A 13,346-nucleotide genomic window follows, 5' to 3' on the forward strand; every position below is an offset into this window, starting at 1 on the left:
TATTTTAAAACGTTTGTTCGGTGTATTTTTTTTTTTAATTACACACGTAAGAACATTAGGTGATTGCCATAAGCTTCATAAGCTACAACTAATAACAATTAACTGGTATCCTATATAATCTTATAATTATTAATACAATATATGTAATTTTTTTCTTTTTTTTTTTATTTTAAACAAGCATGTATCGAGTTTATAAGTAAATAATTGTAAACATATCAAAATTGTTGTTACGGTTTACACGAATAAAAATTTAAATAATTACAACGCGTTTAATATTAAGAAAAAAAAAAAAAAGTTGGGAAAAAACAAAAAAAAATGAAAGTAAAAAAGAAAGAAAATTATTTAACTGATAAACGACGTTAAAAACAACAACAACAACTCTGATAAGAATTTGTGGTATTTTTGATAAGTGTAAAAAGCGAACGATGAAACGATTGAGAAAAAACAAAGAATTTTTGTTTGTTTGTTTGCTTGTTTTTTTTTTTTACTTTCGCGCGAATACATATTTTTTAAATTGCACTATTTCTCTTTATTGTTTATCCTCCATCACTGTCATTGTACAGAACAAAAAAAAAAGAAAAAAATTACTTAAAAGTTTCTGGAAAACAAAAAGAATTTTCCCGGAGACAGAAAAAAATAAAAAAAAGGTTGGCACCAACTTTGTTGTATTGCACGTAACTGTTGTGTTATTTTCTTCAGAATACAGTTGGACGTAAGCGAACGCCTGTTCGCTTTTTTTTTTTTTTATATATATATCCACTGTTGAGAAATGAGAGAAAAAAAATTAATTAATTAAAAATGATTTGTTTTGTTTTTCGTTGGAAAAAAAAAAAAATGTTCAAAAATCGTATGAATTTGCTTCGTCTTCTTTTCGAACTCTAAAAAGGAGCCTATAAACGACTCCGGCGAGTATGGCTCCGCAAATCGGACCTGCCCAATACACCCAATGATTTTCCCAAGAACCTATGACGACGGCAGGTCCGAAAGTTCTTGCCGGATTCATGCTGGCACCCGTGTATTTTATCTGAAAAACCAATCGAGAGAAAAATAAAAATTTTCTTCTGGAGAAGAAAAAACATTTACGGAATGAATACTACCGCAGCGAGGTGACACAAAGCGACGGTTAAACCGATGGCAAGAGGTACGGATCCTTTTATGTCGGTCCTTTTTTCGTCACAAACCGATTGTACGACGAGCACTAATACAAAAGTTATCAAAGCCTCGACGAGCATCCCTTCGACGGGACTTATGAGTTCGTTAACGGTCGTCAAACCGAGAGAACCCGCAGTTTCCGTCGGTGTTATGATCTGACGAAAGCATAAAAATTTAATTAAAATTATTATCATTATTATCATCGGATGGCGATCATTTGAACCGCTAAAAGAAAAAGACAAGTCGTACCTTGAGTATGAAAGATCCGCAAACGGCGCCAACACATTGTACGACGACGTAAAATATTCCTTTTAATGCACTGACGTCGCCCGTTATGAAAAGGCCGCAGGTAACCGCCGGATTTATGTGGCATCCGCTCACGTGACCGATCGCCTGTCAAAGGAAAAAAATTTTTTTGGAATCTCCGGTTTTATTATTATTATTTTTTTTAAAAATATTAATAACTTAATTAATTCGTGTCGAGTCTACTACATGTTACATCATTTAACCTTAACGAGAGAAAAAAAAGAGAGAGAGAGAGTGAGAGAGAAAGAGAGAGAGAAACGAAAGTTGAAAAAAAAATATTCAAACGGTGGCGGCGGTGGGATTTCCGGTGTCAAAAATTCGTTAAATCGAGTTCAAGGAATTTTTAAAAAACATTCCACCAAAAATAACATTTATTAACAAAGGTAAATTTATGATAATTTTAAAAGGCGGTGACTTTTTGTAAAAACGCGGGAGGAAAAAGAAGGAGAAAGAAAGAAAGAAAAATTTCTAGAAGGTGTTTGCCGTTAACGAAACCAAATTTATTTTTATTAAATGAATTCGAAACAAACGAATTTAAATAATGAAAAAAATGATTTTAATTAAAAAAAAATTTTTTTCATTTACCAAAAAAGAAGAAGAAGAAGACAAAGAAAGGAATACCAAAGAAAGAAAGAAAGAAAAGAAAAATGAAAAGCAGTTCGCGGCCGTGACAGATTCGCGCGTGACGGTTTTTTTTTTTTACCATAAAAATAATAATAATTTAAAACCCCGAAATTAAAATTTTTTTTTTCTTTTTTTTTTCTCCAAAAAAAATTTCAAATTGATATCGTAATTAATTTGCCCTTTTTGAAACATTATTATCATCATTATTATTATTATTTTTCCGCTCTCACAGGTGCGCAAAAGTAAAAAAAAAAGGAATTTTCCTCTTTTCTTTCTCTCTCTCTTATAAGGTCTTATACAATTTACGTATTCAAAAGTTCATGAACGCGTTCTATTAAAAAAAAATATCACGTGACTAAAACAAAAAAAGGAAAATCGTTGAAAAGGAAAATCAAAGGAATTAAGAAAATGTAAATTTAAACAGAGTTTGGAAGCGTTCGGGGTATTTTGAAATAACGCGTTAGAAAATTTAATGAACGACGATAGCAGACGACAGGTATCAGTGTTGGAAAAACTATGACGTCATAATTTTCATTTAAACGGATGCGAACGCTACCGAATTTCTTTTTACGTTTAATTTGTTTCCACTCTTTCATTTTTCTAATTTTTTTTTTTTTTTTCCTTTACATGTTGATCTATTACCTCGCTCTCTCTCACGCCCGCCCGCTCCCACACACGCACGCACAAACAAAGGAAAAAAAGAAAACCTTTGAAAATATTAAACGTGATGACAAATAAATAATAATAATTATAATTTCATCATTGAAATTTTTTTTTTTAAATCCGTTTTCTGACCTCGATTCATTTTTTTTTTTTTTTGTAAACGATCGAACGTTCGGAAAATTATTTCTTTTCTTTTCTTTTTCCTCTCTTCTTTTCCTTTATAAATCGAATTGAAAACAAAAAATGTAATAAAGTGGTAGAAAAAAAAAAAAAAGTGTCGGACGTCTTCTAGCTAATCTGTAATTACACGTTAAAAAAAAAAATCGGCACGACTTTACATTCAATTTATGACCTATAATAAATTATCCATTTAGAACAGGTTGGAAGGAAAAAAAACTCAAAACTGAACGTGCGAAACTATCCGCAAATTTACGAGAGAGAGAGAGAGAGAGAGAGGGAGAGAGGAGAGATAAGAGGGGAAAAAAAATAATAAAAGAAAAAAAAGAGAAGAGAAAAACGTGTTTTCGAAAGGAAAATTTTACACAAATTTCCTTACATCGAATTGAAATTTCATCGGGATTACGATTACGTCACATCGACGTCACTCAATTATTAATTACGCGTCACGCGTTGCACCTTTCTCATGTTGCAAAATTTTTTTTTTTTTTTCTTTTTCCACCTGTTTTCTCAAACTTCTAGTAGAACAAATCATTTTTCTTTCTCTCTCTCTCTCTCTCTCTCTCTCTCTTTCTGAGCGCGGGGGGGGGGGGGGGATGAATTTTGTCAAAACGGAAACGAAAAAATTAATTCGAGTCGGAAAAAAATCAATGGCGGCAACCAAACGATCATTTTTTTTTTTTTGAGAGAGAGAGAGAGAGAGAGAGAGATAAAAACCTTGGTTGATTTGTTACTCAATATCAAACATATCTTAGCGGCATTTTACCGTAGAAAAATATACATTTGCAAAAAAAAAAACGGATTAAACTCGGTTGTTAATATGTACTTAATTAGAAGAAAATTGCCGGAGGAAAACGTGAGAAAACCCTATTTAAGGTAGTGCACCAGCTTACAATACGTTTTGCGTATAGAGTGAGAGAGAGAGAAAAAAAAAGTTCACGCCTTTGATAAAGTTACTCAATTATTACCAAACAACCGTACGCAAACCTAACCGTTTCAATGACAAACAAACGGAGACTGATAAGGTGGGAACCGGGGGGGGGAGGGAAGGGGGAGGGAAGGGAAGGAAGAATGTAGGGGGTAATTTTTTTCAAACGTTCGAACCGTACAAACAGGTGAAACGTTCGGTGATAAATTTCGGGCGTAAAAGAAAAAAAAAAAATGTAAACGTGTTTTTTTAACCGGTGTAAATTCCACCGTCGAAAAAAAATAAAAAAAAGCGTGGCACGAACGTACGTCGGTCGGGTCGTTAGACAGAAAGAGAGAGAGAGAAAGAGAAAAAAAAAATTAAATTAATTTTTTTATTTTTCGGGTGAGTTAAAAAAAAAAAGACGATATTTATTTTTCGTGATTTTAAAATTAATTTTCCAGCGCGAGGTACTTGTCCAGGTAGTTACGCCTTCGAGTTCCTTATTTACCGCCTCCAAATAATTTGTCTACGATTTATACAAACCTGCATCCACGTCTTTCTCATATTTCTTTCTTTTTTTTTAAATAGCCTTTAGTTACTATCGTGTTTAGTTGCTCAACGAATCGGACTTTTTTTTAAACAAACACGCGAGAATTTCATTTTTTTTATTTTAAATTTGGTTTTTCGTATAAAAAAAAAAAAAAAAATGGCGGTGGTGGTGGTGGTGAGAAAGTTTTAAAACGATTTGTTAAAATTTTTATGGCGGGGGATCTCGAAGGGAGGAGAAAGTGGAAAGAGAGAGAGAGAAGTTGGAAAACCGGTTCGATATATTTATATATATTCGATTCATTTTTATGAGTTTTTTTTTTTTTTCTTTCCCAAATAAATTATAAAATCTTGAGTAAGTTTAAAAATTTTAAACTTGCATTTCCGGTAATAATTTTACTCGTGAATTAAAAAAAAAAAACGGTTAATAAGAGAAGGAGGAAGAAGGGGGAGGAGAAAATATAAAAAAAATTAAAAAGAGTTTGCGAAAGGTGAAAAGCGTTATGAATCAAATATAAAAAAATAAAAAAAACAAAACTTGATTACACCATTTTAAATTTTTTACTTTACTAAAAAAAAACCGTTAATGAAAAAGCCGTTAAAAAAAATAAACGTGGAAGAAGAAAAAATTTACAATTTCAAATTTCCATCAATACTAACGAAATTTCTTTTTATTTTTCTGACAAAAAAAAGAAAAATTCAAAAATTCGTTAAAACGTTAAAAATTTCCATTGATAACAAACGATAAACAAACAAACAACTACAAACGATTTTCATTTAACCTCATCGTTAGTTAAAAAAAAAAACAAAATTTCTTTCATTAATAATAATAATAATAATTATTAATAACAAAAAAAAAAAAAAAAAAAAAAACAAAAACTCGAAAGTGGTGATAAGTCCTTGCAGCGAAAAAAAGTAATTTGATTAATTGTTACCATAATAATAATAATAATAATCATCATCGTCTTTATTATTATTATTATTACGAGACTTTTGAAATAATTTACTTATGAAAAAAAAAAAATTACACCGCGATGAATCGTTACTTTTTTTTTTTTTTTAAATACGTACAAGACCTTTGACCTGAGAAACTTTGCTACATTTAAATTTACTTTTATTGTTTTTCGATCAACGTTTACGTAATCGTTCGTCTGCGTCAAAAACATTTTAAATTCAACAACAACAACAACAAACGGCGGGTTTTTTTTTTTCTTTTCATTCACAAAATATAGGATGATTTAAATATGAAGATGATGAAGAAGAAGAAGAAGAAAAAGCCGAATTAGGAAACTTTGATTTCGATATTTACTTTTTTCTTTTTTAAATAAATAAATAAATAAATAAACCTCGCCTTGAAATAAGGCACACATTTCGAGATGATGTATGATAAACACGGGGAGGAAAAAATAGAAAAGAAAAGAAAAGAAAAGAAAGATTTCATTAAAAAAAAAAAAAAAAACAATGGCGTGCCCATAAAGTGGTGAAAGAAAAGAATCACCCACCGACATATTTAATAAAATGATTTTTGAATTAATTGTTATTAAATAAATAAATAAATAAATAATGTTTAATTACATTAACCCTGACTTTATTACCTTTTTTTTTTTTACACACAAAATTGACAACGGTTCCCTTTAAAAATATAAACGTTATACATTTATTTACTCTATGACTTAAAGAGAATAGTAAATAAACAAATTTATTTAAATTTATTCCGTAACATAAAAAAAAAAAAAAAAAAAACACGTCACCCGCATAATTTCATTTTTTTTTTTATCGTAACAAAAAATTTAATTACGGTAATAAATAAATAATTAATTAATTAATTAAATCAAATCCATGTGGATTTAGCAGACGACGCCATTTTATTTTAATATTTTTTTGCGAAAGGTAAGAGGAGGCGTAAAAAACACAAAATAAACATGGAAACACATTTTCTCTCTCTCTCTCTATAAACGATAAAATTTATGTTTTTCGATCGTGAATTAACAGCGGGTGGAACTTCTGGTTGACATATTTCATAAAACGTCAACAAGAAACACAAAATACCGCCACACACCACGCACAAACACGCACACACACACACGCACGCACACACACATGAAATTTTCTTTCAAGGTTTTAATGACACAAATTCATGATTTTTTTGAATTCGTCTAATTATTTTAAAATATTAGACCTACACGACCATGACTTCTTCTTCTTCAATCTTCAATAGTTCGAAGGGTTTTCACCTTGTACACGCCCCCCACACAAACACAAAAACGGTTTATACAATTTTTTTTTTTTTTGGGGGGGGGGAATTAATATTATCGATATGAATAATAAAATTTCTTTTTATTTAATGCGACAAGTTACCGTTTTTTTCGGCGGTGGCGGTGTTGGTGGCCACCACGTCATTTCAACAAATGCCACGTTTCTCCCCTCCCCCCCATTAAATCAAACGTTTATAAAATCACAACAACGTGTCAATAGTAAATTTCGCGGTATTTAAGCGTTCGACCTATGAACTAGTAAAATGAAACCCTCGTAATAAATTATTAATTTTAATTTTTTTTTTTTTTTATTATTATTTGTTACGCCTGGTTTTTAATCACACACACGCATAATTTATCACATTTTACCGGGAGCCATTTTGTACGAACGTTCAACAACCACACAAATCAAATCGAAAAAAAAAAAAATTTTTAAAGGAATCAAACGACCGACCTCGCAATGCCAATCACCCGATATCACCTGTCATCTAAATTTGTAATTACAGAATCATATTTTACGTCATACCATCCGGAGGCATATACCCTCGTGGCATTAGAATCGAGTAATTTTTTTTTTCATCGAGTAAATAAATTTAAAAAAAAAAAAATTAAAATTAATAAACTAATGAATGATATTCCGATGATTTTTTTTTCGTTTAGGTTAATTTTTTTATATCTTATCGTTACCAAGAGGAGGTAACTTGAGATTAGATAAAGATGGTTAAAAGAGATTAATCGAACGGTAGCAAAATATGTCGCGTCGTGGTACCAGATAAATATTCTCCGAACTCTTTGAATTTAAATGAAAAAAAAAAAAAAAGGTCGTGTAATAAGCCCTTGACACCCATAATTCGCATTCTTCTTTTTTTTTTTTTTTTTTTTTTTGAGAACACACACACATACTCTCTACGTACGTACGTCAAGGGGTGTTGTCAAGTACTTGACAGGTTAAATGCTTCGGATTTGATAAATGATTCGCAAACCGTACGACACGATAATAATAATTTTTTGAGTTCGAGCAGAAGAAAAAATAAATAAATAAATAAAAAAACGAGTCATCGAAGCTTTTTTAATTAAAGCGGAGGAGTTTAAAAAAAAATCGAGTCTTAAAAATTAGGTCTAGGATTTTTTACGTACGTAATACAAACGAATCCGCCGTTCGGGTGGAAACGTTTATTTATATAGTATTATTATTATTATTATTTTTTAAATTCGCCGCATTTGATTCGTAATTAGAACCCGAAAAAAAAAAAAAAATTAAGAAAAGTTTATTATTAATCATGTCTGATTTTTCCTCGAGCGCCATTATGGCCGCCGAGTCCTTTAAATTTAACCACCACCAAACGGATTTATAACTTGTCATTGTGTAACATTATCTAATTGTGGGAAACTATTTATTTATTATTATTATTATTATGAAACAACTATTGGTCCTTAATAAAAAATTATACCTTATGAATTCCACTAAGAGGAGGACGAAAACGAAGGAAAAACGTTGAAAATTCCCTGAAAAATTTTTTATTTTCAAATGAAAGACCGTTACATTTCAAAAAAGGTGCGTTAAATTTCAAAAAAGGCGCGTTAAATTTAAAAAAAGGCGCGTAACTTTAAAAAAAGAGTCCGTTACAATTATTAGAGAGTGCGTTACATTAAAAAAAAGAAAAACAACGAATTGAAATCCGCCATATTAGTTTTCCCTTTTTTTTTTTTTTAATCTATTTACGATTTTTGACCTCAAAAAATTATTATTATTATTATTTTGTGCTGCCATACCGTTTGGGAAAAAACAAATTATTATTATTATTATTATTTTTTTTTTAATTGCAACAATTTACGAACCCCAAAGCGATGCAAGTTTTTTTTTAAAATGAACTTGAACTTAACTGTAACTGGAAAACACGGATCGGTTGATTGCTGGAGTTTTTTTTTAGGTATTAGATTTTAGATTTACTTAATTTCTTAAGAGAAACAAAAAAAAAAAAAGAAAAAAACGTTTCGATTTCTAAAAAAAAACACCGGAGGAAATTTATCACAACCAAAATATATATATATATATTTTTAGCAGAAGACAAAATTTAAAAAAAAAAAAAAAAAAAAAAAATGGGTTAATAACTCTAAACTAAAAATTTTCAACCGTTACACACAAAAATAACAAACAACATTTTTCATTTTTGGTTTTTGAAGTTTTTTTTTTTTTTTTTCCTTCGTATTACGCAATTATTTTCTCTCGTTTTAAATTTCGTAAAAATTTTACGATTCGTTACGAACGCATGAATACGCACGCACGCACTCACGCACGCATACTGCGTGTGTAAATTAAATAAATAATCTTTTCATTAAAATTTAAAAAAAAAATTTTTTTGTGCAACCTTTTTGCCATTTTATTCGTTTTCAAAATAATAAAATTCCACGTGGGTTGCAATACAAAAAACGGAAATCAATATTCAACATTTGATTGATTGATTGATTGATTGATCGATCGATCTTCGTCTTCGGGAATAAACAACAACAAAAAAAAAAAAAGTAAATTCGACACGACAAATTCAACAAATTAATTTACCGCCTCACGTAATTAATTACTTTGAGAAAAAAAAAAATTTAATCCTTTATACATTTTCTTCTTACGCCCCTGATAATAGTAATAATGATAATAATTAACAAACAAACAAAAAACAATTTTTAACAAAATCATTCTCGCTTTAAAACAATTGTTACATAGCAAATTAAAAAAAATTTTTTTTGATTTATGAGTAACCGCCATTTTTTTTCCATTTGGGCCTTTTAGAATTTTTTTTTTATAAATTTTATAGTTTGTTCTAAACGAAAAAAGGAAAACGATGCGTAATAAAAAAAATCCATAGATCGAATCGACAATTCTTCGCGTCGCATCGATTAATTGAAAACACCGGAAATACGTAATACCGGAAGTACTACTTCTCACACTCTGTGAAAAATAATAGTAAAGTCTTTTATATTTAAAAATGATGAAAATTTTTTTTTAAAAACTTTTCAATCGTTTTTCGAAAATCTATAAAATCGATATCAAAACTATTCGATTCGGTTTCATTTCCGGTCAGAACAAAAAATAAAAAAAAGTCGTTATTGTCAGGAAAAAAAAAAAAAAAAAACAAAAAGAAAATTAAAATTTTAACGATGAGTGGGATAAAAAATAAATACAAATAAATTTCGGAAAAATTCTTTTTTCTAAATTTTCCTCGCTTGTACCCTTTTCCGCCTCCTCTTTCTCCTCCTACTCCGCCTCCCCCTTACAACAAAAGGGCCCTTCGGCGTTTTATTTTATTTTTTTTCAAAATTTTCTGATGACGTCATTAAAATTTTTAATGTTATAAAATACAATCGATCGATTTTTTTTATTGTTTGTTTCCTTTTTAAGAGGTTAAAATAATAATAATAATTTTTTTTTTTTTTTACAATAATGTTTTCTGTCATATCGATGATGGGTGGAATTGATCGATGAATCTTTAACGTGCACGCGCACGCACACGCACACGCACGTGTACACGCACATCTACACACACAACAAATTCTTGTTGTACATTCGATTGAAATATTCAAACGGTCAAGGTGCTTCTTCCATTTAATAATAAAATTGTTTTTTATTTGTACATTTCCAATAATGATAATAATAATAATAATAATTTAATAAAAGAAAAAATGGCGTCGTCGTGTCTTTACACGACCCGACGATGTAAACACACACACACACACACTCTAGACATTTTCCAATTTTCTTTTGTTTGTTTCGAGATTGTTCGATTTGACACGACCGGTGACTTTTAATTTTTTTTTTTTTTTGAATTGCTATTAATAATATCATTATTATTATTATTATTAATATTATTATTATTATTATTATTACTACCTTGAACAATGATAATGAACATTTTTCGACAAAATAAATGAGGTTTCACTCATAACCAGGGCGTTTTATGTATTTGTTTTGTTTGTTTTGTCATTGCTTTAATTTCACAACAATTAAATACAAACGCGTAATAATTTGATTGTCAGTTTTAACTTCCCTCTCTTCCTCCCCCCTTCTCCCCTCCCCCGAAAACACGATTTTCAAAATTTTCCGATGGGATAAATTTAAAAAAAAATTTTTTTAGAGTTTGTGAGTCATCAAAATGAAGGAGGAGATAGATTGATTGCTTAATTCCACGACTTCGTTCATATTTTTGATAAAATAACGGCGGCGATTTTATATTTGGCGGTCGCAATAATGTCTTCCAGGGATAAACAATTTATTCCAAAAAAAAAACTGCTGCTGGAGGTCCTTCGGGACCCCCATGGCAAGGGCGGGAATATCGTGTTTATTTTTTTTTAAATAATTCAATTCGATCATGAATTTTCTTAACTAATTAATATTAATAAATATATATACCTTTTAAAGAAACTAGATCTTTGATTTGTTTTTTTCTTTCGAAAGTTTTTCCCTCCCTTCTCCTTCCACGACTTTTTTTTTGAATTATCTGACTCAATTGAATATTTTAAAAATTTTCCGTTAATCAGAGCTCTTCAAATACAAAAAAAAAATTGTTTAAATAAATAATTAATTAAATCAACGTTCTGCTGACACTTTTACTTTTACTTCTTCTCACACGATTAAAAAATAAGACGCCGCCTATTAATTAAATATAAAAAAAAAGAAAAAATTTTTTAACGCATGAAATATTAAATGAAAACTAATTAACAAAAAAAAAAAAAAATTTGGCGGGTTTTTTTTTTTTTTAAATTTTTCAACGACGGCAAGCCGGTAAAAAAAAATTAATTTTTTTTTTTTAAAATGCCAAAAATCCGCCGAACCCCGCCTTAATAACACATTTCTAATTGTTAATAATGAAAGAAAAACATGAAATTAATAATTTTTTTTTTTTTTTTTAAATTGAATCAAATGATTATTAAAAATAATTTTCTACCTCTATCTCTATCTCTCTCTCTCTCTCTCTCTCTCTCTCTAACTCTTTCTCACCCTTCATAAAAACATCTTTTCTCTCTTTCTTTCTTTTTTATTGCCCTATAATCCACCCTTGCCATCATTATAATAATTATTACCGTTAATTAACGACTTTTTTCCTTACGTAGTAAAATGATAATGATAATGATAATGATAATGATGATGATGATGATGATGATGGTGGTGGTGGCACAAACAAATAAAAACAAATCGACTCGAAAAAAAAAAAAAACGTTAAGAAATTCATTTAATTAAATGATTAATAAAAAAAAAAAACGCAAAAAACAGGTTTTCCCTTTCTTAACTGGGTTAACATTTGGGTATTAATAATAATAATAATAATGATAATAATAATAACATAAACTTACCTTTTTCTTATTCATTTACTTTACGGTAACATTTTAAGTAAATAAATAAATAAATAAATGAGTTTGAAATTTATTTTAATTACGAAATTAATTAATTAGTAATAAATCAATTTTTTTCCCAGGTTTATTCAAAATGTTTCCAGCTTCTTTCCCCTTCCCTTCCCTCTCTCTCTCTCGCGCGATCATCTCCCCTTCATCCGCCGTCGGGACAACAACGCGACGACGCCATCATCGTAATAATAATAATAATAATAATAATAAAGATGAGACTAGAAACATTTGAAAAATATGTGGAGCACAAGGTGAAATTACATTTATATTACGATCATAATCTTTTACCTTACTCTCTCTCTCTCTCTCTCTCTCTCTCTTTAACATCTTTTAATTTATTTTCTTCGTCCTTCACGCAAATGCAAATGGTAACGAGTATTAAAAAAAAAAAAAAAAAAAAATTTATGATTTTATAAAAAGACCTTATTATTAAATCATTATTGTTTTTCCAACCAAACTCTCTTTCTATCTCTCTCTCTCTTTTGGAATTTTTTTTTTTGGTGATCCGATAATCAAATTAAATAGTTTTCGACAGGTATGCAATTAATAAAATAATAATAATAATGATAATATTTCAAAAAATAAAAAAAAATTATTTATAAAAAATATTACGAAATTGAAAAAAAAAATTTTTTTCTCTTTTTCCCTCTCTCTCTATCTCTCTCTTTCCTCGTGGTTTATGGTTCTTAGGGATAAAATTTATAGTGCGAGGTTAAAAAAAAAAAACTCGATTCTTATACGAATTTTGTTTCTCTCTCTCTCTCCCTCCCTCTCTCTCTTATTTCAATTCCGTTCGAGTTTCCACGTGTAAAAAAAAAAAAAAAAAAAAATAAACAGACTTACCTGTGCCATGGTTGCTACGGCCAAACCGAACGTTAACGCTATGTGAAGCATTGAAGGTGAATATTCGGGCCAACCGGAAATAGTACTTCCGCATCCGAGAAGTACCAAAAAAAATGTTCCTAAAAATTCTGCGAAAAGTTGTCGCCAAATGATGTTACCCTCTGTTATATCTTTAACCCCGACGATTCCGCTCAAATCTAAATCGAAAAAAAAAATCAATCAATCAATCAATCAATCATTACTATTAATCTTCAAAAAAAAAAAAAAAGAAAAATGGAGGGAAAACGTTACGACGGATTTTAAATTTAATAATAAATTTTTTTTTTTTTTATTCCAAAATTTTCCAGCGCTTTTCAATTGAAAACATTAAAAAAAAAAAAAAAACAAGGACTCCAAATATAGTTATTAAATAAATTATTTTATTTTATTTTATTAAAGTCTTTAATTAACCAATTTTTCAAATTTATCATTATCAT

At 29.3% G+C, this 13,346-nt stretch overlaps 1 protein-coding gene across 1 annotated transcript in view; it reads right to left on the bottom strand.

The window, feature by feature from the left end:
- Positions 1-838: 838 nt before the first annotated feature.
- Positions 839-13,346, bottom strand: part of Phum_PHUM195520 (Aquaporin AQPAe.a, putative) — a gene marked incomplete at both ends in the record, with an annotated part of 13,059 nt that continues 551 nt past the window's right edge. The window contains 4 exons of the mRNA XM_002425348.1: positions 839-1,024; positions 1,098-1,307; positions 1,402-1,545; positions 12,871-13,067. Coding sequence (XP_002425393.1) covers positions 839-1,024; positions 1,098-1,307; positions 1,402-1,545; positions 12,871-13,067 — 737 coding nt within the window. The remainder of the gene's footprint in view (positions 1,025-1,097; positions 1,308-1,401; positions 1,546-12,870; positions 13,068-13,346) is intronic.

Source organism: Pediculus humanus, genomic scaffold (genome assembly GCF_000006295.1).
Source record: "Pediculus humanus corporis 1103172107544 genomic scaffold, whole genome shotgun sequence".
NCBI lineage: Eukaryota > Metazoa > Arthropoda > Insecta > Psocodea > Pediculidae > Pediculus > Pediculus humanus.